The sequence below is a fragment of the Colias eurytheme genome, chromosome 6 (genome assembly GCF_061535395.1).
Source record: "Colias eurytheme isolate Ceu_HAF_F1 chromosome 6, ilColEury1 Martin Lab GWU primary, whole genome shotgun sequence".
Classification (NCBI taxonomy): Eukaryota; Metazoa; Arthropoda; class Insecta; order Lepidoptera; family Pieridae; genus Colias; species Colias eurytheme.
The window spans coordinates 586248-613849 of record NC_142985.1 but is presented as its reverse complement, the minus strand read 5'-3'; the positions used below and the strand labels follow the sequence as shown (position 1 = coordinate 613849).

General features: G+C 31.6%; 1 protein-coding gene and 1 non-coding gene across 2 annotated transcripts; both read right to left on the bottom strand.

Annotated features, from left to right (window-relative positions):
* Positions 1-2010: 2010 nt before the first annotated feature.
* On the bottom strand, positions 2011-16433 carry LOC149907379 (uncharacterized). The gene is made up of 2 exons (XM_090103307.1): positions 16263-16433; positions 2011-3814 (listed from the first exon to the last, which is right to left on the bottom strand). The coding sequence occupies exons 1-2, from the start codon at positions 16308-16310 to the stop codon at positions 3356-3358; spliced, it is 507 nt and encodes a 168-aa protein (XP_089959433.1). The 5' UTR covers positions 16311-16433; the 3' UTR covers positions 2011-3355.
* An 11097-nt stretch (positions 16434-27530) lies between these two features.
* On the bottom strand, positions 27531-27602 carry TRNAQ-CUG (transfer RNA glutamine (anticodon CUG)). Its single transcript has one exon. It is a non-coding gene; the product is annotated as a tRNA-Gln (tRNA).

Sequence of the window (27602 nt, the reverse complement as noted above, 5' to 3'; positions counted from 1 at the left end):
AGAACTAAATTATTGGTAGGTATGATTTCAAGACAGAAAAATTTCAACTGTCCAAAATAATTTATCTTCCGTATTATATAAAAATGACATCAAAAATATGATGAACGTTAAAAATAGTGTTTTTTCTTAATATGTGTGTGTATGTATTATCTTACAAGTGCAATGTATGATACATAAAGACATTTTAAGTTTGAAAAATCAGATGTTTTGCGCGAAGTGACAGTAGTACCCACCTCAACGCTTCGCTTATGAGGCGTGCAAAAATAATCGTATTGAGTACGGAAAACTTTGAAGTTTATTGCATACTTCTCCATTTACAATCTATAAGAATTTGAGTTATTAACAGGTATATAGTTAATCTCATCACCCCGGAAAACGTTGACAAGATTTTTGTGATTATTTACTTTAAATGATATGAAAAGATTGTCAACCAGAAGATAAGAACAAGGCTATAAGTTCTAAATTAGAATTTCTCATTATTTCAGTTGGACTCAAATAGGATTCTAATTAAATTGTAGTAAGTACATCTAATCCGTATCTTTTACAAACTGTTCGTAGGTATTATATAGAATGTTAATATGTACCTTTCGATATGCTCAGAGTTTTTTCAGTGATTGATTTTTTTTAAGCTATTGCATAGCTTATATCGCGGGCCTTAAGCGCGGGGAATCCCGCGAATCGAGAAATTCCGTAACGAAAAAACCTCACGCTCCCCACTCCGACGGGCACGGAGGTGTCGCTTGCAGGCATGCTATGCAATAGCTTTGCCGCGGCAGTCCTCGAGTTCCACACGTCTTTTTTTTTCATTTTTTATTGAGTGTGCCATTTTCAATGACGTCTATTTTGGAATCGAAAAGGGAACTTTTCGAACTTATAACCGGGTTATACCTAGGTATAACTTTATTAAGAAAGTAGATATAAATTAAAACATTGAAAATACATCAGTTACCATTTTTGCGTTAGGTTTTTCTTTCACTTATTACTTACTTCTTTGGTTTAATGTTACCCTCTCAAGAGATGATCTTTTAATTTTTCTAGATAACATTGCCATATAAGCACTCACTCCTACATCTGAGGTTGCCTGGAATAGATAGCTGCAACACGAAAAGGTCGTTCAGTACACTACATCACCATTTATAACTTTCTCTGTGTATTTTTCTCCATATCTGTAATGTATTTTTATTTGTCCATTCATGTACAAGGTATTTTCGTATGTAGTTGAAAAAATGGAAACCAGTTTTCACTATAATACGAAAAGAAGCGTTCTTTGTACTAACTGTGCAATTACTCAGTACATTTTCAATAACGTATTGCTGCAGTAATACTCATACAGGTTTTTAGTAACAAAAGAAACCTGTTGCCAATATTGTTCCCGCCAAAATCTGTGGTGTTTTGTAAATTTGAACAGAGATAATTGTTGGTACATACTTAGAGCTTATACCGGTTATAAACTTGTTTATAGATAATAATCAGCTTTTTGAGATTATCTTGAAACTCATAATAGTGTCACATTTTTACACAAATAATTTTTACTTCTATTTTTTGGAAAAGTGCAGCGAAAAGTACTCTTATTCAATAATTTGTTTTAAATATTGACTATGTATAGTTAATTCAAATACATTTAGCTGCACCCAGGCTTACCCGGTATAAAAAGAATAAAGCTTTATTTATTTTCTTTTAATTGATAAGAGTTAAAATCGTTGAGTAGTTTTTTGAGTTCATCATAACATTAAGTATAACAAACAAATATCAATTTTTTTAAAGAATATTTACCTACATAATCATTTTATACTGCCTCGAGCCAATTATGATAGCAACACATCATTATAAAATATCGATGTTTTTCCTCTCTGTTGTCGTGAAGGAAAATGAGGAAATTGCGTAGGGAAGGCAATCTTTTGAAATATTAAAATACCAATTATTTTTACGAACAATGGGACTAACAGTTTTCGAATACTGCGTATTATTTTTTAATTATTTTAATGAAGCAGAGTAAGAAAAAAGACAGAATCCATATAAATATGTTTATTTACAATGAATTAAAAGTAAGTTAAATCTAAATTTGAGATCATTGCACATAAAGTACATTCATTGTGATGATATTCCTTATAATTTAGAAATAGTATCACAATAACTTTGGTACATATAAAATATTTTGTGTTATTCCAGTTTATTTTCAATACATATACAAAAATTATACACGTTCCTCATAAAAAACAAACTACAATAAGTTACCTATGATAAATTTTATTCATTATTTTCTAATAATTATCAATCAAAATGTCTGATCTATAATTAGAACAAGAATTCGTTCACGAATATTTATGGTAATATAATTTCACAAATTGGTATTCACTATTAGTACCTAACCTAGCGTCCAATTTGTAATTTACAGGAATCTAACGCCCACAGATAATGTAATATATTATATAAAGTATTGTAATATAATAACGATTTATTATGTTGGTTATTATTTGAGTTATTGTAGTTTTTATTACTTTTATCATTTATTAATTCAAAGTACCTTTGGACATAAAAATATTGATGTATTTCTTGTGATGTCATACATATGATTATAACATAAAATTTAATGTGTTTTAATAAACATTATAGCTTATAACATATATTTACAATGTTATCAATATTAAATAATTTTGTTATCAAGTTTCGGCTGTGATCATTTATTTATTATTCCGTATTTCTTCCTCATTCGTGAATGATCATTGAATCAAATAAATTGATAATTTAACTCCGGATTAAATTTGACTCGGTTACAAATATTTTTCCATATTATTGGCATCGTCTATAATTTTGGGGTAAAATTTTTGTCGATGTTGTATAAAATTAGTGAAATGCCAATGAAATTAATACCCTTTGTACTCGTATTTAAATTATATGAGTTCTCATTTCCATATAAAAGCCACCTTTAAATAATTATGAGTGATATAAATTAATGAAGACCCACGGTCTTCTCCTTTGGAAATAGACGCGGTTATGTCTTTTGTTTATTAAATATAATTAAATTATATGTATATATATATGTTTATAATTAAAACATATTGTTTATTACATTAACGCCTTCCTAAACCCACTTAAACACAGATACAGTAACGGGAACGTGATCTCTCACATTCCATTCAAAACCGCAACATTAATTTAGCTAAAATAAGAATATTTCCTGTAACAATTTATTAATTAGCGTAAGCAATGCCGGGAGTTACGTAACTGAATTCCAGTGAGGATATCATCGGGTATACTTAATTGGGAAATAACCTCGTCCTCGGCGGTACGTGATTATTTTGAACGCATTATCAATTGCGTATAGGTAATTCTAACTGGTATTCCTCTTAGAGATTCATAAGGTGGTAACTAGTTCGATGCTTTCGTTGATCATGTTTTGCGTACTCTCGTCCTCGCTATCTAGGTCATAATCTAGCAGCGTGTACTCCGTGTGTATGCTAGAGCTGTCCTCCGAATCGTTGACGTTCAGATAGGTGGGTGTGGTGTACATTACCGGCCTGGTTTGGACGGGACTGTTTTGTATCGAGTCGTACGCGGAGTCGGAATGCGTGGAGACGGACCTGCCGTAGCTGCGGAGGCTCTCCTGGTGGCTGCTGTAGCTGTTGTAGCCGCTGTGGAAGGAGCGGTTGTCGTCGGCGGCGAGGGAGGCGGGGGGGAGGGAGGTGCGGTAGCAGAAGTTCACGTCGATGTCGGCGCGCCCGTCCACGGTGCCGTTGCAAGACTGCGAAGCGGTCGAGTCGGGGGACACGCGGTTACGCGCCTTCTTGTTCTTGCTTTTGAAAAGCTTGAAGGCCTGGAACAAAGGAAAATATACTTTAATAAAATTTAATTAAAACCTTCATAGACGAATTGTGAATCAAAGTAACGCAGATAGCGTAAAAGCTCGCGTGTAAAAGTACACGTTAACAATTCACAAGGGACTTAAATATCTACATTATTAATATGCATGACTTGAAATAATGCAAAATATATATTATTCATGTAACCGCAATTATATTTGTTCATGATATTTATTATTAAAACGTTATAAACATGAGCGACATTTTGAGAAATAACCTCCTAGTGATAAAAACTAATTCGTAATTACACCATTTTAATAAAATACTTAAAAGTTGAGAAAATTTTTGTTTATGTGTTAAAATAGCATCTAAATAACTCGTTTAAATAATACGTGTTATAAATTAATTAAGAGATTTCTATAAATATAAAATCATTCACAAATATCAAAGCTAATAAATATTGATAAGAGTGATTAAAATACCGTATAGAATATAGAAGCAATAAGTTTGTAAACAGTTATTGAGGCTATCTGGAGTGATTGAATTAATTGTTTCTAGTAGGTACTTACTATTTAACTAGATACTAGAGGCTTTAAAATACAGTGAACTTTAAAATAAAAACCCTTAATAAAACATAGAAATTTCTCTAATTGAAAAGAAAAATTATAGTTTTTTTAGTTTGTTACGATAGATGTCGTTACGGGAACAAACAAAACCAATGATTTTCAGATAAAAAATACTTATACATATTCCAAAATTAAAAAAATATTGTTAGAATAAAATTATTTGAGTAAATATACACGCTTAATTAAGTATTATTATTGCAAAATTGTATTGAAACCAACCGCTAGCAAAACAGTAATGTCAAGGACAATTGCAGCGCAAAATTATGATACATGAATATCACTCATAAGCGTTATAAAAATATTATTTAAAATTTATAACCTTCACGCTGTTAGTACTGCGCATATTATGTAAAATGATATGTAATTCGATACATAGTAAACACAATATAGTATATAATCGAGTGTTGATAAAACTCATCCGGGCGATATATCATTCGCTTGTAATAATGACATAATGTGTGTCTGTAAGCTAACATTAAATCCCTCTGAAGTCCATTATAGAGACTGACCTAAATGTGTGACCTAATATTAGTAAACACAGAGATACGAGTTTGAATCCCGCCTAACGATTTTTCTTTTTATCCGTGGAAAATAAACCATTATTATTTAATATCTGTGTCGCTCTTTCTATTTCGTTTAAAATTATTCATGGAAAAGGAATGAAACAAGTTCAGTTAGATTAATTTTATTAGTAGAATTTTAGCATAGAGATAGAAGACCTTCGAGACAAGGCCCAGGTCACTTATTCAATGGAAAACCCCTTCAAGGGAGGGGCATTATCGATGGAATATGTCGGACGACCACGGATTTGCACACAATAAAATAAACTGTTAGCCTGCCATGAAAAGTAATTTTATAAACAACAAAGAAATCGAATCCCTAATCTGATCAGTCAAAAAAAAACAACTTTACAATATTTTCTTCAAATATTACTAGTTTATGTAAACTGAACGTAATCAAACAAATTGAATCAGTTAAATGTAGATCTTACCAAATAAGGATATAAATAGACTGTTAATGAATAATGATTATTATTACTGTACTGCAAAGGAAACGAGATTATATAATCACAGAGGCACTTTAAGACGTAAATGCCTAGTTAGCATTCGACCTAATAAGGTTCCCTGGTTGTGATGGATAGATTCTACTTTCGAGTTAGTAGAAAGTAATTACAATTTTTTAAAAACAGAAATCTTGATCTTTTTAATATTAATCCTGCATAAGATAGTTAACATTGTAATTAGTGTTTTAATTGATCACAGCTTTGTTACTTTTTCCTTCATATCATAAAAATAGGTTTAAATTATTGAAGTGAAAACTTCTTTAGCGGCGTTGAGCACTTTTTCTGTAATGGGTATAAAATCTTAAACTCGCGTCAGGACACGTGACCTGATCGAAAAAGCGTAAGACGGATACCATTCCAAAATATCAAACATGCTCAACGTTAATAATCAAGTTTTCACTTCTGCCGGCACTCCCGGAGTGCAACCCGTCTTTTTTTTATTATATTTTTATATACCTAGCAAGCAAGCCTTAGTTTAAATGATTGTTCCATATAGATAACTTTGTTCCGCAAGTTTCTGTAAATCTAAGAGAAGTTAACACAGTGTGACGTCAAAGTTTTGTCGTAACCAGATGAAAATTGATACCATGAACAACAAAAACAAAATGAATGCGTTATAAAACAAGTGTTGTTGTATAGCTTTTTTGCAATATATTACAATCATATTTCAAATGTCATTATAATTATGTAACATACATAGAAATCTAAATAACAAGACACATATAGAAGTGCTATAATGTCATAATTCGTATGAAAACCGCTGTCGCCAAAATCAACACATTCAAACCGAAAGCACACCCCGGACACTCCATACAAAATGATCGTTTTGACAGTCACACTGTAGAGACTGCAAATGTGTGTGTTAACGCTTTATGGTTGACACATTTGTGACTACCGTAAAAAAAAATTCGCGTTTTTCTGATGAAATACATCCGTAAACAGCACAATATCTAACCATTTTCTACGAAAAACGATAATCACAAATCCAAAATAATAAAATTACTTTGAGTCAATTTGATTAATGTTGTCAAACTTCGTTGCGTATCGTCCTTGCAGAAAAATATGGCCCATTTTATGTCTGATCGCGCGGGGGTGAGGTAAGTTTAATTTTGGCGGGAGGCGGAGAGTGTCCGTTCTGTAGCGTTTAGCTACTATTATGTATTCTGTGCCGAAAGCTAAACAGTACACACAAGTAAACTATGCCTTTTATTGGACAGCTTGATTTTAGTGAAAACTAACTTATCTATTAAATTAAGCTTTTGAATATGTATCCTAACGCACGAATTTACGGTTTATTTTAGAATAACATCCCTAAGTATATGAGACTTTTTGCTCCAATACGAACAAACGTGATAATAAGAATGGTCGACTGTGTCATTCATTGTTATTTCGATTACTATGGTGACACTCGTAATACTTGTAAATATTCTATAATTTTAAGGAAAAACGGCATTATTTCTAAAAAAAATATTTTCCGATGAAATATTATTCCTTTATAAGTATAATTACAACTTGTGGAAGAATTTCCGCAATGGGAATTGCTGAAACACACCATGTATACACTCATACGTCTCCAGAGCAACTGAACAGTGACGAATGCACTGGTGATGTGCAAATCACCTGAGTGGCGACAAGGTCACGCACGCTTACGACTTCTAGTGTCTTGTTATTTAGATTTCTATGGTAACATAATTCGCGAATATTTTACGTGTTTAAGAGATACACTCGTGACGTAGTTGTGACGTAGGTAGATATTTACCGTTATTTTTTGTAGCGCGCCATGATCAGACCATAAAGTAGGAATTTACGAGGAAACATGTCAAAATGATATGCAGATCGCCATCTTACATATAAAATTTATTATTTATATGTTGGACTTTCCCAATAATATGTTATTATTGATTAGCAAAATATACAAATGAATTTTAATTTCATTGTTATATTTTAAAACTGCTTTTTAACACGTAGAAAAACTGATTTGACAAATAACTGGATTATTTAATAACTTAAATACGACGTATTTTGCGTACCTATCTTGATTATATTTAAAAAATTAAAGAACCAGATCAGATTCAGGCTTCTTTTTTTAATCAGCACCTAAAGGGTTGAAATATTGGGAAAAATTATAATTCCCATCTAAACATGATGTGGTTTATTGTCAAAAGCCGTTAAATCGAGTTAACTTCAATGAACAAATGTTTGAATGTGACACTAGCAGAGATAATTGAACTGCGGTTGAATGCACAACCCGATTCCATTTCCTCTGATTTAATATCGATTTTATCGCCAGCTGTAAAACATTAAATTAATAATGTATTGTTCGCAATTAATTAATGAAGTAATTGACGCGAGGTTATAGCGTTGAAGATGACCCTTGCAGCAGCGAGAAGCTTGCATGTCAAAAGCTTCTGTTATAAAAACATGTAACAAAATCTGTATAGTACATACTTTAATGTAATATTTTCTATTTTAGTCAAAAAGTGTAATGTATCGCATATCTAAACGATTCTCTGAACTGCCAAAATTATATTTAAGGACCCGCTCTTCACATCTTCTTTTTTGCGATTCAATATCGAACAAAAAATTAATTCATTTATGTAAGTTTTTTAAATCCTACATTTTTATCAATCTATCTGTATAACGTAGAGCTTCAACCAAATTTGTTCGCTCTATATCTGGTAATATTATTGTAATTTCACTAATATTATTGTAAGAGCAACAAACATCTTCACAATAAACTCTATTATATTATTAAGGGGACAACACGGCCAAGGTCTAAAAAATATACTAGGTCTTATATATGTATTAACTACACATCATAACAGATCTTCATGGCTACGACGTCATTAAAACTATATTCTGACAATATTATGATCGCACAAAGCTAATTATAAGACAATAATTGTCGTGAACATAAACAAATACATCAATTACAACGCGTCGCTGATCAAAGATTAAAGATTGTAATGTTTTTGTTGTAGAACTAGCGTGCGCCTGCGGTTTTGTTCGCTATAAATGGTCATGATTTGGGCGTAATTGGAATTGTTTTCCTAAAGTAAATAGTGACAGTTAAAAAACAAAAAAAATGATCTATTGACATACTTCTATATGCAATAATGTAGACCTATTTTGTGGGTATTATGACCACTTAATTTTGAGTTATTTTGTAAACTTAAAATGGAAAAATGTTTAAGGTGATTATACTACATATTAACCGCTTCGCACCTAGTTCTAAGTCGGTCACTATGCAATCGAAGCCGACCCGACTCTTGAGGTCAGCCATTATATAATTTATGGACTAACTGACCACAGTCAAAGAGTTCAAACACCTTTACACAAATATTATTGTATTAAATTCAATTGAGAACTTTAGTTTCTATCCAAGGTCTTAGGAGGAATAGATATGTTAGAAGCGAGTTTAAATCTCTAGTGAAGAACAAAGAAATTGTCTAAAAGAAGTAGGATCGATGTAAAACAGAAGTTGAATTTAACTGCCCCACATGTATATCATAAGGCGTAACAGAACGATATTATTAAATAAAAATGCGAAATTACTCTTGCGTAAACGGTTTTCTTTTCTGAATAGGACGTTGAGTGTATAGTTTGATTATTGGATAGTTTACACATTTAGTTGTTCATCTACATAACAAACAAATGTATTTGAATAAAATGTTGAAAATAGTTAAAGAAACAGGGCGAGAGGCAATTATAACAGATTATTTAATAAGTAAATTAAACATTCTCGCAATCTCGTTTGTCGTTTTCATCCTTCGAACTTTTCAATCGTCGAAATCCATTGCGACAGAATAATTATTATATAAGACGAAGAATACGCAATAATAAGTAAAATCCATCAATATATTTCTCGACGATTCTCTACAGTACAGACAAATTAGATTACGATTGATATGACAGACGAAATTAAATGAAAAGATGAATGCCGTCGTCCTCGAAGTGTATTCCAGGAAATAAAAAGGCTATAAAAATAAAATCGTAACAATTGGATGATTTGTATGTCTTTATTTAAAGAATTTATTCAGCAGTGAATGAGAACAGTTAATATTCTTTGTCTTTATTACAATGAATTGTATTTTTAGGTTACCTTAGGCGCGTTCATAATATATTTACGATTGAATAGTTATTTGGTAACAACAACAACTTACGAAATACCTAGTTCCAGACATTAAATTCTATTCTAGACTTATTAAATACCTTTGAAGAAAAAAAAAATATTAAAGGGAAAATATTAAGGGGTACCTACCTGATTTTTATGCGATGGTACTGTATAATAATATTATGATTTTTGCCAATTGATTTCTTTTTTATGAATCGATTAATTTGATAATACAGATATTCGCTTTTATATTCCCATTTAAGATTTACTGTCCATGGTAAAATATATTTAGTTCTCGCTAGAGCTGATATCATATAGACCTAAAGTTCGCCGGCCTCGAGTTCGTTCGGATTCGCGATCGATTTTCCCGCCAAAATGTAACAAACTAAACATTTGATGTAAATTCACTGAAATGATTATGGTATTTTATTGTATGCCTAGAGTTCAAATATTTAAATATAAAAGGATTATTTGGTCCTAGATTAAAGATACCACTACAAAAATGTAATTTTATCTTATCAAAGTTTGTTCAACTCCTCAACATACTTTTTGCCTTTTAAATTTTGAATTAGGCTTAAGTCGATACAGAATTTAGTAGCGAGTCACCGCTCGTGTATAGAAACCCTTACGAAGCCGTCAAAACGTATTTTACCTATGTGAAAATATTTTATTCTGTAACCCTTGACCTTAGTCTCGCTATTCCGTACAAAGTCAAAGTTCAAACGGCATTCATTATATCTTAAACCATTTTATTGCTACAATTAAACTTATTTCATATAATAATGTTAGATCTATTAATGGTTATTGCGGAATATAAAAAGCAAAATATAGAAAGCGTAGGTATTGGCCGACCCTGTAATTAAGAATTATAGGGCTTACAATAAAAACAGGCTTTTATTTGCACTCTTACCAAACTTCATCCAAATTTGTGCAAAACCTTCAATGAATAGAATTGTGGATAAAAATTTTGTTATATTGAAATAAGTTTTACTATACCATAATATACATTATATAGGTACATAATATCATAATCATCAGTCAATATCATATAACCATCTATTCAGCCTACACAGTGCCCCTGTCGGGCCCCGCTTTGTATGAACAAATCTGGTCTCCTTCCCGCCAAATTACCATCACAATACAACCCGATGAGATAATCTAATAATATTCAACCAAATAATACCTGACAGACCAAATTCAGAATCCGTAATGTGCCTATTTGTCATTTTAAAATGTAAAAAGTAAAAACGTACTAAAACTTGTTAGGGCAAATACTTCATACATTTGTATATATTATTATCTACCCGAAATGCATGCTATTTAAGAAACTCAAGAATTGGTCCCCAAATCATGTTCAAGATAAAATGATGCCAAAAGCAAATAGCACTGAAATCTTCTTTTTATTTAACCCTCGAGCAAATCAATCCGTTGACAGACTTATTTTGAGTACTCCATCTCGACACACAAACTTCTATGCTGATTCTTTTACTGCCTCTGCTGTTAGTCTATGGAACTCCCTACCACTAAAGATTAGACTTGCTCCCTCTTTATCCTCATTTAAAAACCTTGTTCGGAAACATTTCTTCTTATCAGCCTTTAATTCGGAATAGTATATTTATTATATATGCATTTACATTTATTAGTATAGAATATATTTTATATACTTTATGTAGCTTTATGTATGTATTATCATTAATTATTTATTTATTTTTCTATTATAATATATTATTGTATATATTATGTAGGGTTATTTATAATATAGTTATTATACATGTATGTATAGTTATTTATGTGCATATAATGTACTTTTTGTGTATCATACTTTTTTTATTTTCATGTTATTTAAATTCTAATTCTACTTCCAAAAAATATTATTTACTAAATATTTCGCTTTTTTACCGCTTGGTTGCCTGGCAGAGATCACTGCTTAGTGATAAGGCCGCCAATTGTACTACATCTTTCTAGAACCATATATATATATTTTTTATTGTTTCTTATTGTTTATTGATTGTATTACAATAAAGTGTAATAAATAAATAAATAAATAAAATCAAGGGGGTAAATTTAACTCTCCTGTTTGACAACTCTACCGTCGTAACTTGCCGAGTGCATACATTTTGCTTACAAAGTTCTTTCTATAAGTATAAAAATAATAATTCGCATTAACTTACACCTATTTCAGCACGTGGATTGTTTACTACAGACTTATGATATCAAACCAAATTTCAACATCACTAAGCGACTTGCCTTATCAAAGGCAGAAAGAAAGATTATTCTATCACTACAAAATTTATATTACACACATGTTACTATGCAAATATTTCGCTAAACGTTAGTAAATTGCGTTTATCAAACAAACAGAATGTCATTGATAACGGTGTTGTGCCTATTCTAGTGTGATTTACGCTTCTCAGTTAGTCATAGTGGCGGCGAAACATATAATAATTATAATATATATTAAATACACAATATAATGTTCTGAGAAATTGTATTTGATTTTAACCGACAAAAAGGGTTATACGAATTCGAGGTCTTACTACTGATATCAAAACTAATGGTTAGATGTTTGTTACTCTAGTCTCTACGCAAATAATGCCTCTTTCGGATGAATTTTCGCACAGACATAGATTATTATAGTCTGGATTTGAACGTAAAATTTTATCTATCTAAGCTATATTTATAGAATAAACAAATGAATACCAGGGCTATTAAAATGTTAAATACTATAATAAACATTATGGACTTTGTGAAGCTTTTAATTATAAAACTGATCTAATCACAGTTCCATACAGTCGAATAATAAATCAGCACAAACGTGTGCAAGGTGAGCCATGGTGGTCGGGAGTGGGCCGAGCCAAAACAGTTTTTAAAACAATTGTGAAAACCAGGTCGCTGTATATTTAGCTGATCCAATTAAATGGAAATAGATGCGGTTTTAACAGATAATATCTGGATATCGATAACAACGTAATAAAACTAGCCGCCGCTTGTCTCGGAATAAAATAACGGCCTATGGTGCTCGATATTACTTAAAAATTTAATCAACAAATAAGCTAAATAAGCAAACTTTTTTGTCTTAAAAATGTTTTATTTAATAGTTTAATATAGGTGATTTAAACAGATAACTTGCTGCAACGTTCTTTGTCCCTATTGAAAAGATAATTCAAGGAGGGTACCGGTAACAATGGAGCTCTCTTTTTTAAATAAATTGTTTTAATCGAAGGTTAATATTGGCGCTTCCTTTATGTGGATGTGATGCAATTATTTAAGAATCACCGGGATTTTTTAATTTATCAGTTTGATGTGTAATATGCATACCTAATATAATTTTAAAATTACATACAAATTTCATTTGGAACTTGTATGTAATAGACAGACATATGAAAAATTATTACTACTTAGGTAAAGAATCACTCGAGAGACCGAGAAATTTTTTGTGTCATATTATATAATTATTATATATCTATCAATTATATAACTTTAATATCAACACTTGTTGTTTGTAAGGCGCCAGGGACGAATTCTTCTTACAATAAAACAAATTAAAGGAAAGATCAGTATGATAAATCAAAAGTCAAATAGGAAATAGCAAATTTCCGCTTGTTAAACATTTGGTGAGTGTTGTATATATTTTTGCTGACGTCAATGAGCAGTGATATCTAATGAATACCATCACACCGATTCCGTGATTCATTTTACTATATACTACCTAATGCGTGCGACTAAACAGATAGACAGACATATGAAAAATTTGCGTAGGTAGGTACTATAATAAAATAATAAACAACTAAAGCTTTTTAATAAAAGTTATATTTTGAAATAATTATAAGCAGCCACTTCTTTATGTATGTAAGTAAAATATTAAATTATTTTTTTACAAGGGCAATGAAATTACAGGAGGGAAAATAAAATATTCGCAAAAATTTTCATTCCCAATTTCGCCAATATCTCAATATTGATGAATACGTCTTCTTCGAATAATTTGATGATATTAAAAGTTTAATAATATAAAGTAAAAGGCTTCCATGTTGAAGCCTTCAATATCATTGATTGATAGAGTAAGAAATTACCAATAAATTAATATAGATATTGAAATTATTTATCATTTACTGGAATAGCCAGTAATTAATATAGAAACCTAAGAACTTCGTCATGAATCGGTTTAATATTCATTTATTCATTAAAAACATCGACGTTTTCTATATATCCTTGAAACTTTTTTAATCCCACTGGATCCCACGTTCACGATATGCAAACCGCAAAACTTTACAGATAAATGGAGGCAAATCAAACAAATAATATCTCACAAACGAGACACGGAGCTTACCAAACCACTTTCACGGGTCCGTTTATAACTTTCTTTCGTAAAATATTCATAAGTTGCACACACAATTATGTAATGTAAACATACAGATAAATAAATAAGCGATTAATTTATGAGGTTAAATGGAGGTTAATTCTTTTAATTTTATGACTAAAATTTAAATCTCTAATATAAGATTCGAAATTTCATCCCTGTTTTCTATAAAAGCGCTCCGAGAGCGGCACTTTGAAATGTGGCTAATTTACCAGAATTTAATTGGTTGTCTCTTTTTCGATCACAATAATTGAATCATGCCATCTTATATTCTAATCGTGGGTGCGGTAAAGTGCCGTTTTTGAAGATCGAAAGTTGTGTTGCTAAACTATCTACACCTTTTACTTATTGCCTGCTTAAGCTTATACTCGTGACCGGTACGCACCACAGGTACGCACTGTCAACCTATCCTAGTATATTATATTATCTGTGACCAATTTCAACAGGCACGTGGACTCACAAGTGCTCTCCGCATGGACTATTCGATCTTCGTCCGATGGGACGGTTAATTTGACAGCGGAGAGAAATCAGGTACAGCCAAACGTGACCTGTGACCTTGTGCTTCTAAATGTTTATAATTTTATGTATTTATATTTTATGGTTTATTTTTCTAAGTCTTAATTAACATAAGCTTTAAGCTTTTACGTATGAAATGAGATTATGTTAATTTAAATAAACTTTTGACTCCATAATTATAATCTTAAACATGATGATTAATGCTCGCATTATTTTAAAGTAAGCAAAGCTTTATGTATTTAATCAGTGTCGTTTTAAACAGTAGGTACTTATAGAAAATATAAAAAATGTTTTAAAAGTTATAAATCGTTATACGAATTGGCTTTATCACAAACCCGTCTGTTTCACTATCTTGACAAATCTATGTTCAAACTTTCATATCTAAAATGTACATAAAGGCATTTTAAATTCTAATCTTCTCAAATCACTCGAGAAGCCAACATTTATTACTTAGTAAAAAACAATTAAGATTTTTTTTTGAGACTACGAGAAAATTAAATTAAAGATGAAATAGAAAAAAAGCTCTCATATGGTGATGCATTTTGAAACATGTGACTATAGTTTTCACCAAAACTATAGGCATTTATCTGCAAATTGTGTGTAGGTCAGGAAAATTCTTATAAAAACTGAATAATGATAAATCAAATCCCTTCAAAAATGTTACAAGCCTGTTTCAAATTATTAGATTTCATATAAAAATTAAAAAAGAAACTATGTACTGATTTGTTGACTACGTCTCAAATCTACAAGCTTATCATTAATTAAATGTTTGTACGCTACATTATTTGATATTGAATCCCAAGTGGTACAAATAATATGATGGTAGGTAGTACAAGCCGCCATTTTTCAAACAATAAAGCATGACTCTACAATCATGATTGGTACAAAATATAAGAGCCGAATTCTGAAATCTTATTTTATTCATTTTCGATTCAAACATAGCCGATTACAATTCGAATCAAAGCTAATTAGCTAACGAAATCGTTATATTTTTGAATCTTTAAATCTTTTGTGAGTGATAGAGGCCTTTTAGGTATTCTAGTAGAAATATAAAAAAATGTTTTTCTATTTTAACATTCATAATTACTTACGTGTCTATTTTAAAATGTACCTAAATTTTACGTACGCAAGTACGTTAAGGCCAACATAATTTTTGTTGTATAAACAATCTAAAGAAAACAAGCCAGGCAAACCCAATGCTCTTACGATTTTGTTCGGTTGTAAACATTTCTTACAAAGCAAAACACGTGAAGGTAAAGACTTACTATAGTAATGTGAATTATAAGTTAAACATATCCATTATCTTGAAAAGCCTTCATTTAGAGAATGCATAATATGCAATCACAATTAAGAGTATTTGTTTAAGATAAAATGTCCTTATTGCTACAAATAGTCTAAAGTTTATCTATGTATAAACAAAATTTACTCATTTAAAATAATGTACACAAATTTAGAAAACACTTCTATGAGTATTGTCACTTCAATGCACTTCAATGTATTTAATTTAAATAAATATAAAATAATATAGAGTTCGGAAGTTATGTCAAAAAATATTTTATATTATGAATATTAATTATTATAAGTTAAATTAATGTGGTTGAATATTTAGCGCGTTAATTGAATCAAAATAAAGGATTTTTTTCATGAACTGAAAATAAAATAAATACATATTAAAAGAGCAAACCGGTTGAAACTTCAAAATACCATTTGAAAACGTGACACCGCTAACAATCCAACATGAATCACACAAGATTCCCATAGGAGTTTAATAAAAAAAGCTACACACCTGCAGCCATTTCCGCCTGGTCTCTGTCAAAAAGTCGGCGAGCACCATCACTAATATTCGTGTCACAATAATTTACAATAACGTGCGTTCACTGTCGCGGTCGGCGAGGGAGTGCGCGCCCCCGCGTCTGGCGGCCGCACTGCAATATTCACTCGACTCGATCGCCGATGTCACACAAGGGTGCAGGGAGCTTTTAGCGTGGATGCGTCGCGTGGGAAAACGAGGTAAATGTGTGGCCTATAACCCCATTGCTTGCTATTTATATTAGTTAAATAGCATGACGTAGGAAGGAAATAATATACGAAACTTTATTGGTAGATACTTCATCATACGATTGCGAACTTTTTAAGTTTTTGACATTAACGTATATCAAAAATATCTAAAACTCACATAGGTATTTACTACTTTATACTTTAAACATTTTAGGATCTTTGCGATTGTTTTCAATAAGTCATCATTGCAGTTATTTATGAAGTGTCATTTATGTTTATAGCAACGGTGAAAACTGACATCAATAACTACCTACATCATTGAAATATTTTTATCATCACAAGTACAATATAATGTACAAGGCGCAGCCCTGACCCTTGAGATAAAAATCTCGACTCTAGATTCCGAGTCTGTGACGTTTCACTCTTAGCCCATTATCTGTAGCACCAATTGCTAACTTACTGATATTAACTAGAGAATCACACGGCTTCGCTTGCGTGCTCCTAGTAAAATTGCGTATACAATGGTGTTTGTGTTAGGGCTGACTTTTGAACTTTTACAGGTGGCATTTTTATAATACTCTGAAAATCTTTATTGGATGTTTAAGTTTTAACCAAGGATTGAAAAATCGCCCCTTAAAAAAAGAAAAACTGATTTATAGATATTTCTATAAATAATTTATAAATTGACACTACCTACAGCAAGGTTAGTAAGCATGGTTTTTAGGTTTAGCATCAAACAAATGCATTTTTATGATACTAATTGAATACTTGTCAATGATCTCATAAACGGAATTTCTTTACGATTCTCTTAATATACATATACCTATCGTAAACATAATATTATAAGCATTTTATAGTTACTTGTTCATAATTTCACTCTTTTCAAAAAACTTTTTCGGCTATTGAAAACTGTCAAGAAAATCTCTACTCACACTAGAAAAGTGAATAAACAAACCAAGTTCCCATTATAATATACGACCCAAACATCTTATAAACTAAGAACAATGAATAAACATTTGACTCGTGGTTTGAACAAGTGTTGATCAATCATTATTACAAAATCAAGAGTAACCCGCAAACAATTAATTCGCACTCAAAATACGGAAACCCAGGATAAATAAATAACAACACTTCTGTTGTTCGTCTCGCAAAGGGCGACGTCATATCGGCGACTGCGCAGGTGTCGGTGCGGCTGTAGGGCGCCGGTCACGCTACGATGTGCATACAAACAGAACTGCATAAGTATTCAACGAACTAGTGTTCGCATTTAAATAGATTATTGAGTGATAGATGCCAAGGCCCAAGATAGTCATTGTTGTAGTTTGATCTGTTTTAAATGTTTTTTTACAATATAATAAATTAAGTTACCTATATATAATATGTAATTAGAAAATCCGCAAATGTTTAACTGGGTAAACAGAGTAATTTCTAGATTTTTCACATATTATGACGACACGGGAAGGAAAATGGAAATATGGTAACTGATGCAATGCCCCGCCCACAAACATACCAGTTATGTAGTTATACAGTTCAGACTGAACTACAGCACATGTCATACGTCACACAATCAAGATACACAATATATTGACCAAAAAATTACTGTTATAATTGCTAACTTATTACTTTTTAAAAGCAGCACCATTAAAAGACGCACTGAAACTTGAATTAAGTATTCAGACCACTAGATATCTTTTCATTCAATATTTCTTGCTTATTTTCTGAACTTTTTTTCTTAAATGATATGTTTTATGCTTTCTAAAGCACATACTAACATGGGGACTATTGAATTAAGAGTTAAAGCAGTCGGTGCTTCATAGAAATATAATAGAATAGACTTATTTGAGGATGCTTCGTAGATCACGTATGTTAATGCCAACAGCTTCCTCATGATGATCACAAAATCATGCGACTGTGACGTCAAGTGGGAGCTCATTTGTTAGAAAATTTCATCATTTTATTCAATGGTGGGACTTTCCATGAAACGCAATTTTTAAGGACAAAAAGCTTTTTTTAAATGATATTTTTTATTAAAAATAAGCCATGCTATAAATACCTATGTTAATCGCACCTAAAACCTGTATGTTACTTAGTTTAGCAGATTTTTCAAAATGTTGATGATCTCAATGGATGATGATTCTTAAATACATTAAATTTATTTATCAAAAAAATTATCGCCGATATTTGTGTTAAAAAATCATTCAAATACAAAATTTAAACAGAAAAAGAGTGTAAACATTACAAAACAATTAGACGCTCATTTGCTCATCAAACAATCTCGACTATCAATCGAGATAATTGCGATATCATTTGCATACGTAGACGTGACGCAGGCGCACTGATTTATACCCAAGTGCCAAGTATAATGTACACAAATATATGTATTTACATAATTTTTACGAGCTGTAACCCACTTTAAAAGGAAAATCTCTCAGCACTTCCAACTTGTTGTTGTGGTTTTTTTTATTGACGGCGGCAAAAAGCAACCGATTTTTAAGAAGAGTTTAAGAGTGCGTGCAATTCGTTGCGAAAATTCAATTAATTTCTACCTTCTATTTGACAAGCTGTATTCCTTTTTCTATACAGGGTGTCCCACTATTGGTATTGTAACACTGTTATATGTATTACAAAATTGAGCCAAAAAAAAAATTCCTATTTTTTTTTCTCCAAATCCATGTTTTCTTTTCTAGCTTCGCGCAGCCGGCATATCGGCTTCGCTAATGTGAGTATTTTGTCTACGAAAACTTAATCTTAAACGACAACTCACGTGCGGGCAAAATGGTTGCTTGTTAGGGGTGTGTACACATAAAGTTTTAAGAAATCATCTATTTGAAAAAAAATGCGTCTGGAATTTTATACGTACTCAGCATATAAACTCCTTTGAGCTTAGTATACCGACGGTGGGACACCCAGTATATTGTGCCACTTTACATATGAAATTTTATATATTTATTTTTATTTATTTATTTACATCACATATATACAAATTAAGTTCCAATTTCCAGCTACACGCCATTAAAACTGAATTATCATCTTCCGCGTAGTTATTAAGCTAAAGTATGTGCTATGTCACGTTACCGTTAAGCGGTAATAGGTCAAGAGGTAAAAACAATCGAATGTACAAAACATTGAGGAAATCGTACAGTATGCATGCTTACCATTTTCCAAAAGAAAAGTAAATTTACTGTTTAGGTACTATGAACAGTACTTTCAATTCAACATGCAATGTTCAAAACACACTGATTTTTAAAACTTCAAGCATAACATTCAGAAATGCAATAGTTTCGTGTAATCGTCATAATATGAAAAGTTGAATGACCATTGATATAGAAAAAAAATATACATCAGTGTAAATAATAATAACATGAGGATTTTAGATAAACAGATAAGAGAATGTCGAATATTTAGCAGTTTAACAGCTAAGATGCAAGAAAATATATTATAACAGCAATATACAAACCGAATTATTATTTTTTTAGCACTTGAGAAAATGTTATCGTCTTTTTTTATGGTCCTGAAAGAATCTCAGTTGAATTAAGCCACAATACAGCTTTCAAACTTTGAGCTTATATGAATCTGAATGTAGTCTTTCTAATAACATCCACTACTTCTGCAAAACTAAATAGCCGAACTGATATTTATAATCACACATGATATTACTTATTGATATAGGGTTATATAACACAGAAAGATAGATACTTAATTTACTTCACAAACTTTTTTTGTAAGCTATCTCTTGATAGTATAGATAGCGACTGAAAATCACATACATACCTACCAATTGTTACGTTAAAACTGGGGTAAAATTCGTCATATCATCCGACATTACATAATAGCAAGGTGGGTGTGAAACGTGTATAATTTGCATACGTTTTCCTGATTATCTGCAAATTCGCACGTTAACTACGTATCTAGTTATCGTTGGCCAATAGTTAAGGATATTATATTGTGTTGTTATTCGTTAGTTATGACGTAGCATAACCGGTGATTTTTCCTGCCGCACATTTGGAGCTTTTATCAAAGAATAGGTACGTTATTATATTGATTTTTTTAACTTATTGTATTTTATATATGTTTTGAAACATCCAGATGTAAAGAACAATCTCAGATTTTTTCACTCTGTGTCAAAAAGATTACTAATTACCTTTGTTTCTTATAATTTAAATCTCTATTTCTGTGTGTCACGATTTGGATAATGTAAGGTGAATTTCTTAGAAATATGTAGTTGCAAAAATGATTTCTAACTTGACTTTTCTCAGAACAAGGTCATGAATTGAAAATGAGCTGGTTTTCCCCAGTCAACTCTCGCGAGGAAACTGTTTTTACTTATTTTAAATAATATCTATTTAACACGAACTTGTATGTTTGAAATATGTACTGTCATTAATTAGTTGACTGCTGTTGAGCTTTCTGACCTTCGTCGTTCCCTAAAATTTATAATCGTAGTTTACATTTATTTTTGTCTAAACGGAAGACAAACATATAAATGGTAAAAGATCTTTTGATGAAAAATTATTAAATTTATAGAACACGCAAATTTTTACTTTAGATATATAGATATATTATATTGAAAATTCTTTTATAAACAAGAAAATATAAACATTTTTATACCTACACCGCCTGTAAATTGCACTTTCGTTGCATCAGAACATAGGGCAACAATTTTCCATACACGATATGAAAATTCATGACGTAGCTGCAGCATAACTTGTATCGGAATTCATTTAAAACCTAAACAGTGTGTGGGCTGTAATATAACGTCATGAAGAAGCATATTATATTTTTCCATAAGCTATGTTGTTTACAAGCCCGTATTATTACATAATATGATTAAGTGATCGTATTTCATTATATCCCTCGTCAAAGAATAAGATTAATTTATAATCGAGTATAATTTATAGAACATTGCCACGTGGCGCCAAAAATTTCATCCCTAATTTTAATACATTATAGCTGCTGGGTAACTAACTAACAAATCATATCATACTGAATTACATATTATTCAATTGGATGGTGTGCATTTGTGGTAAAAGAATAACATGGTGGACAGACTTTCGCATTCATAATATTACCACAGTATCATCACTACATAATATAAAACTCGCTTTCTCTGTCCCTATGTCCCTATGTCCCTTTGTACGCTTAAATCTTTGAAACTACGCAACGGATTTTGATGCGGTTTTTTAAATAGATAGAGTTATTCAAGAGGTGTGTTTATATGTATAATAACATCCATTAAATAGTGGAGAAGTACTGTTATTTTTGAGGTTTCTAATGTGATGTCGTTAAAAATTACATTTTTTCCGCTTACATTGCAAACGCAGGCTGAACCCTACGAGTTTTATCAAAATAATGTACTAAGTATTATACACATTGAAAAGGTCTACAGAAAAGTCCGTGATGGTATATGTCTATCTCTTATGGATAACCCACAATAACTTTTTTCTGTCATTTACTTTTTACGACAAATAATGGCTAATTTTCGAAGTGATTTTAACCAATACAGCATTCCTTAACCAATCCTTAACCTTGAATACATTGTTCATTTAATATAGATCTATATTAATACAAGAGCCCACGACGGCCAGACATTCCTTTCTTTAATAAAGTTGAAAGTTTCTCTGTATATGTCTCCAATACAGATAAGAACGACTAGCGATTATCAAGTCTGGGTTGTGGTTACTTTGGCAGGAAACAGGTAGTAAGGGTGTATAAAATTGTACCTAACTTTCATTATAGTTTAAAAGCTAAATTTTATATATGTTACTTGACACAATAAAAAAGTCATCGGGATACGTGAAATTCCATCATCATAAGTCCTCGTAAAAGATATGTAATAACTTTATTACTTATATATTATACTTTTATTTTTTTTAATAATTATAGTTAACTAATGTTTTTAGTGGGTTATTTAATATTTGTTACGCTTTTAGGTAGTTATGTGAATTTGATGATATGTTAGTTATTTTTTAAATGTGTCTGGCTAGATGTAAGAACCATGAAAACTGTCTGGCTCTTAAGGTAACATCTTTTTATAGGTCCCCAAGTAACATATATAAAATTTAGCTTTTAAACTATAATGAAAGTTAGGTACAATTTTATACACCCTTACTACCTGTTTCCTGCCAAAGTAACCACCACCCAGACTTGATAATCGCTAGTCGTTCTTATCTGTATTGGAGACATATACAGAGAAACTTTCAACTTTATTAAAGAAAGGAATGTCTGGCCGTAGTGGGCTCTTGATCTATATGGCAGTGGCAGTGGCAGATCTTTACACCGTTTGATTTAAATATTTTCGAAGATATTACAGATTTAAAAAAAAACCGGCCAAGTGCGAGTCGGACTCGCGCACCGAGGGTTCCGTACAAACCTGCAATTTTTTTTTTCACGGGTTAAAGACAATTAGATCTAATTATTTGATATGAATTTCAACTTGATAGCTCTACGCGTTCATGAGGAAAAAAGTAATAAGTTTCATCATCAGCCCATAAACGTTCCCACTGCTGGGACACGGGCCTCCTATGAGGGTACAGGCCATAATCCACCACGCTGGCCAAGTGCGTGTTGGCGGATGTCACATGTCGTCGAACTTTTTTAATTATTCGACATGTCGGTTTCCTCACGATGTTTTCCTTCACCGTTCGAGCAGTGGTGATGTTACAACATGCGCAGATAAATTGAAAAATCAATTTATTTCCTGCGCGCTCGCCTGGTCTCGAACCCCGGACTTATCGATTCGAAGTCCGAGGTCTCACCGCTGAGCCACCACTGCTCTTATAAATAAGTTTATATTTCTTAAAAAATAAATATATATTTTGTAATGTAACTAAAAATTTAAGGTTTTCGGAATTTTTCCTTTATGTGTGCTATAAAACGTTGCTTCATGCCAAATTTCAAGATTCTAGGTCGACTGGAAGTACCCTTTAGGTTTTGATTCCCTTATAAAATGCAAATTCCCAAAATATGCAGCTTAAATTGCTGTTTCTTTTGATTGCGTGGACATAGAAGTTTGATTTTGTTACAGCTTAAAGGTATTATAGACCTGAGTATTTGGTATGAATTTCAATTTAATACCTCAACGCGTTTATGAGAAAATGGGTAGTAAGTTTAAAATTATTAAAAAAATATATATTATGTGATGTAACTAAAAATTTATGGTTTTCGTAATTTTTCCTTTATTTATGCTATAAGACGTTGCTTCGTACCAAATTTCAAGATTCTGAGTTCACGGGAAGCACCCTGTAGGTTTTGATTCCCTTGCAAGTGTCGAAAATTTGCAGCATAAACGGCTGTATCTTTTGATTGCGTTGGCTTAGAAGTTTGATTTTTTCACAGCTTCAAGGGACAGTAGACCTGAGTAATTGATATAAATTTCAGCTTCATACCTCCACGCGTTCCTGAGAAAAAGGGTCTTGACAGACGGACGGACGGACGGACGGACAGACGGACAACAAAGTGATCCTATAAGGGTTCCGTTTTTTCCTTTTGAGGTACGGAACCCTAAAAATTGCGGGACGTAGCGTTTGCGGCGGTAAGTACCGGCCGGCCGGCCGCCCGGCTATATATTTTATACCCGTGCGAAGCCGGAGCGGGCCGCTATGTTTTTATATACAACGTTCACAGTTTTTCTGTAGTGTATTTAGTATCAGCATTGCACCCGTGCGAAGCCGGGGCGAGTCGCTAGTTACAATATATTTCCTATATTGTAATACTGTGATATTACTTTGGATTACATTTAGACCTTATTCCTTATTGGAAATTTTTTTCATTTTCTCCATTGGATTAAAGTGAATAACAAACACTTACTAAGTTTCGTATTTATAAGAAAACTTTTGAATAGGTATAAAAAAAGATTTATATTGAACAAAATACATATTTCCCGTGACAAACAAGTTATTAAATTAAAATTGATATTAATAAATCATTAATTAAAATCTCTTGTTTCCTTCTACCCACTCATTCCCGTTTATTTGTTTTCTTATTTTATTTGAACAATTATTATTTTATACCCCAGATTGATTTCACGGAAAACGTGTATTTTTCCACGCTAAAGTAACCCACGTTTTGCCCTGCTCTGTAATTTTTCCGTAAAAAATCACGTGTTTTGTTTTGTGTTAAGAGTTTTATTATAGTGTCACGTTTAAATATTTCTAACTGTGAAAAACAAAAGGGCTATTTATTAGACTATTCTTTTTCTATGACAAAATATAGTTCAAAAGATATTATAATGAAAAAATTAAGGCGTAATCAAACAAGCTCTATTATGTGCTCTACGCAATGAATGACGCGATTGAATTTCTCAGGCGTGCCCGTATTATGAAGCGCATATTAATCGATAGTACAATATATCTGTCACAAGAGTATATTATGTGTACCTCACCCTCAATTTTACGTTCATAAGATAAGCCTTATTGTGGACAAGTCAAAAAGGAATCGTCTAGATATAAGTAATTTAAAAGGGCACCTCATCAGAATTCTTTAACTATTTAATTAAATGGTTTTTTCAATTGATATAATTGTTACCTATCTGTTTACGTAATAATTAAATTGACAGATTTATATTTTATTCTTTTGTATCCCACACAAGTATATACAAGTTGGCCCATTTTTGCCATTTATGTAGAGTTAAAAAATTATTTTACTAGCTGTTTTATTTTTAATCAAAAATAAAAATCGCATGTATAAATATAGACTCAAGTAAATTATTACGTTCAGTAAATTTAGGTTCATTATCGAATTAGCTATTTGATCATTTCAATTTCCTTGAATGCCTGAGTATTTGGGTATTTTCGTTAAATTACCTTATTTATTCCAATTATATTGGTTAAAATAGTTTTGAGTTTACGTCATATGTCTTATCTATGTGTTGAGAAAATACGTTACTGTACAAATTTGAAAGAGACTAAGGTTGGTATTTCCATACTACGTCATCGATCATTGTTGCTAAACGATACCGTACACCAAATAATACCTAAAGCCATATAATTCTACAAATATAATTACCTACTAATTAACTTAAATTAGCCATGCATGTGATTTCGCTTGTCTCTCGTTTTGCGATAAATGGTAGCCTTATTTCTTCTCCAAAGCTAAACTATTAAATTTTATCAAAATCTATTCGAACATTGTGAAAAAAATAATCATGCTGCATACAGTAATACACAATTTAATTATGATCTAATCATAATATATTTACGAAAATCTGTACTTTTTCTTAATATTATGTATTTCCCTTTCTAGAGTCATAGAGTCTTTATTGAATATAGGAAGCACTAGTCTCCTAGGTAAAAATAATTCATACCGTAAATCGAAACTCAATGTGTAATACGGTTATGTACAATATTCGAATATATTGACCGATTTTCCTTCGCAAGTGCATCTCGACGTGGGAAATGCTACGCCGCTGGCTCCCACGCGCCGGCACGTGCCTCTGAATTTATACAACCCTAGTCCATCTACAGCATTGTACACACATTCTGTACACAAAAACAACCCTTACAACCCTCGAGATACATCCCCATTTCCCTAAACGTTTTCACGCCCTCATTCCGTTGAAATATACGCAGTTTATAGTCGGATCCTATTGCGTAAGGCTCTTGATTTTGCGAATTCGTTTAGTTTTTATGACTTCTTTAGTAATTAAAAACAAACAATGCTTTTATTGTTCTTTAAAATCCTGATAGTTCTTTGAAATTATTGTACAACGAAAAAAATATAGTTTTCTTTAGTATGATTACAAATACCATGTTCATACTGTTTATTATTTCTTATTTTTTATTATTGAGAAATTATTATGTTAAAGCCTTTTTTTTTTACTTCTTGAATACAATCCATTACGAGAAACTTCAATTATGCTCGAATATACAAATAAAATTTTCTATAAACTATGCTACAATGTAAAAATTTATCGTAGTGTAGATACATAAATGGCAGTAATAAAAAATATATTTTTAGAACGTTATTTTCTAAACCTTCTATCTTGATTAATATAGATACCTATTTAGTTAATAACACTTCATTCTCAAAACTACTCAACCTATTTTAAAATTATTCTTCCAGGAGAAAGCTACGTTTTTACGAAGTAACATATAGGCTGTATTTATTTTATCTCAGCTCAACACAAGCGAAGCCGGGAGAATCCGCTATAGTATCTACAATCTACATATATAAAAGCATCAAAGCGCCGTCAATCTTTATTTAACAAGCACTAAAGGAGATTACTTCTCAAACCGTACACAATATGCAATTAAATATTTTTGCTCATTATACAAAAAATGTAATGCAAGTAGACGCGTGCGAGCCACGTGGCGGAGCTTTTAAGGAAATTTGTTGTCGAGTTGCGGACGTAAATACACTGCATGAAGGATTATTGAAGCGACGATTTTTTGCTTATGTATATAGGTATTATATTTTGGCATATAGAGAAATACTCCGCCAGGGTGTAAAAGTAAAATTACCATTTGATACTTGGCGTCATTCGTGTCTTGTTAGTGCTTTGTAAGTTGTAACACAGCAAAAATGCGATATTATAATACATTACCTACTTGTTAATTCATATGACTTCTAAACATATCCATTATTAATTTTGTTTCAGTCAAATCACGGTAGCACCAACGGTTTATCGACACCAAAACGAAATGCTTATATGATATTTTATAACAAACTAGCCGCTCCGCGCGGTTTCACCCCCGTGGCTCCTCTCCTGTTGGTCGTAGCGTGATGAAATATAGCCTATAGCCTTCCTCGATAAATGAGCTATCTAACACCGAAATAATTTTTCAAATCGGACCAGTAGTTCTCGAGATTAGCGCGTTCAAACAAACAAACAAACAAACAAACTCTTCAGCTTTATAATATTAGTATAGATATGTAAAATATAATTTAGGAAAAGAAGATAGATCTTTTTAACTTTATATTTATTACCTACCTTTATAAAAGTTATTCAATAATCAAGCAACAATCATCCATCAATGACGTTAAAAACCATTTAACTGACACGAACTTGAGTGAAATTAAATAATTAATGTGTTTTTTGGTGAAGAAAAACAAAAGAAGTAGGTCCCACCGAGATTTGAACTCAGATCGCTGGATTCAGAGTCCAGAGTGCTAACCATTACACCATGGGACC

Bases quoted from the DNA above. Each gene is read 5' to 3' on its own strand.
- LOC149907379 (XM_090103307.1), bottom strand. From the start codon at position 16,310: ATGGTGCTCGCCGACTTTTTGACAGAGACCAGGCGGAAATGGCTGCAG. The intron at 3,815-16,262 runs GTGTGTAGCTTT...CCTTTGTTCCAG, and splicing joins CCAGGCGGAAATGGCTGCAG to GCCTTCAAGCTTTTCAAAAG.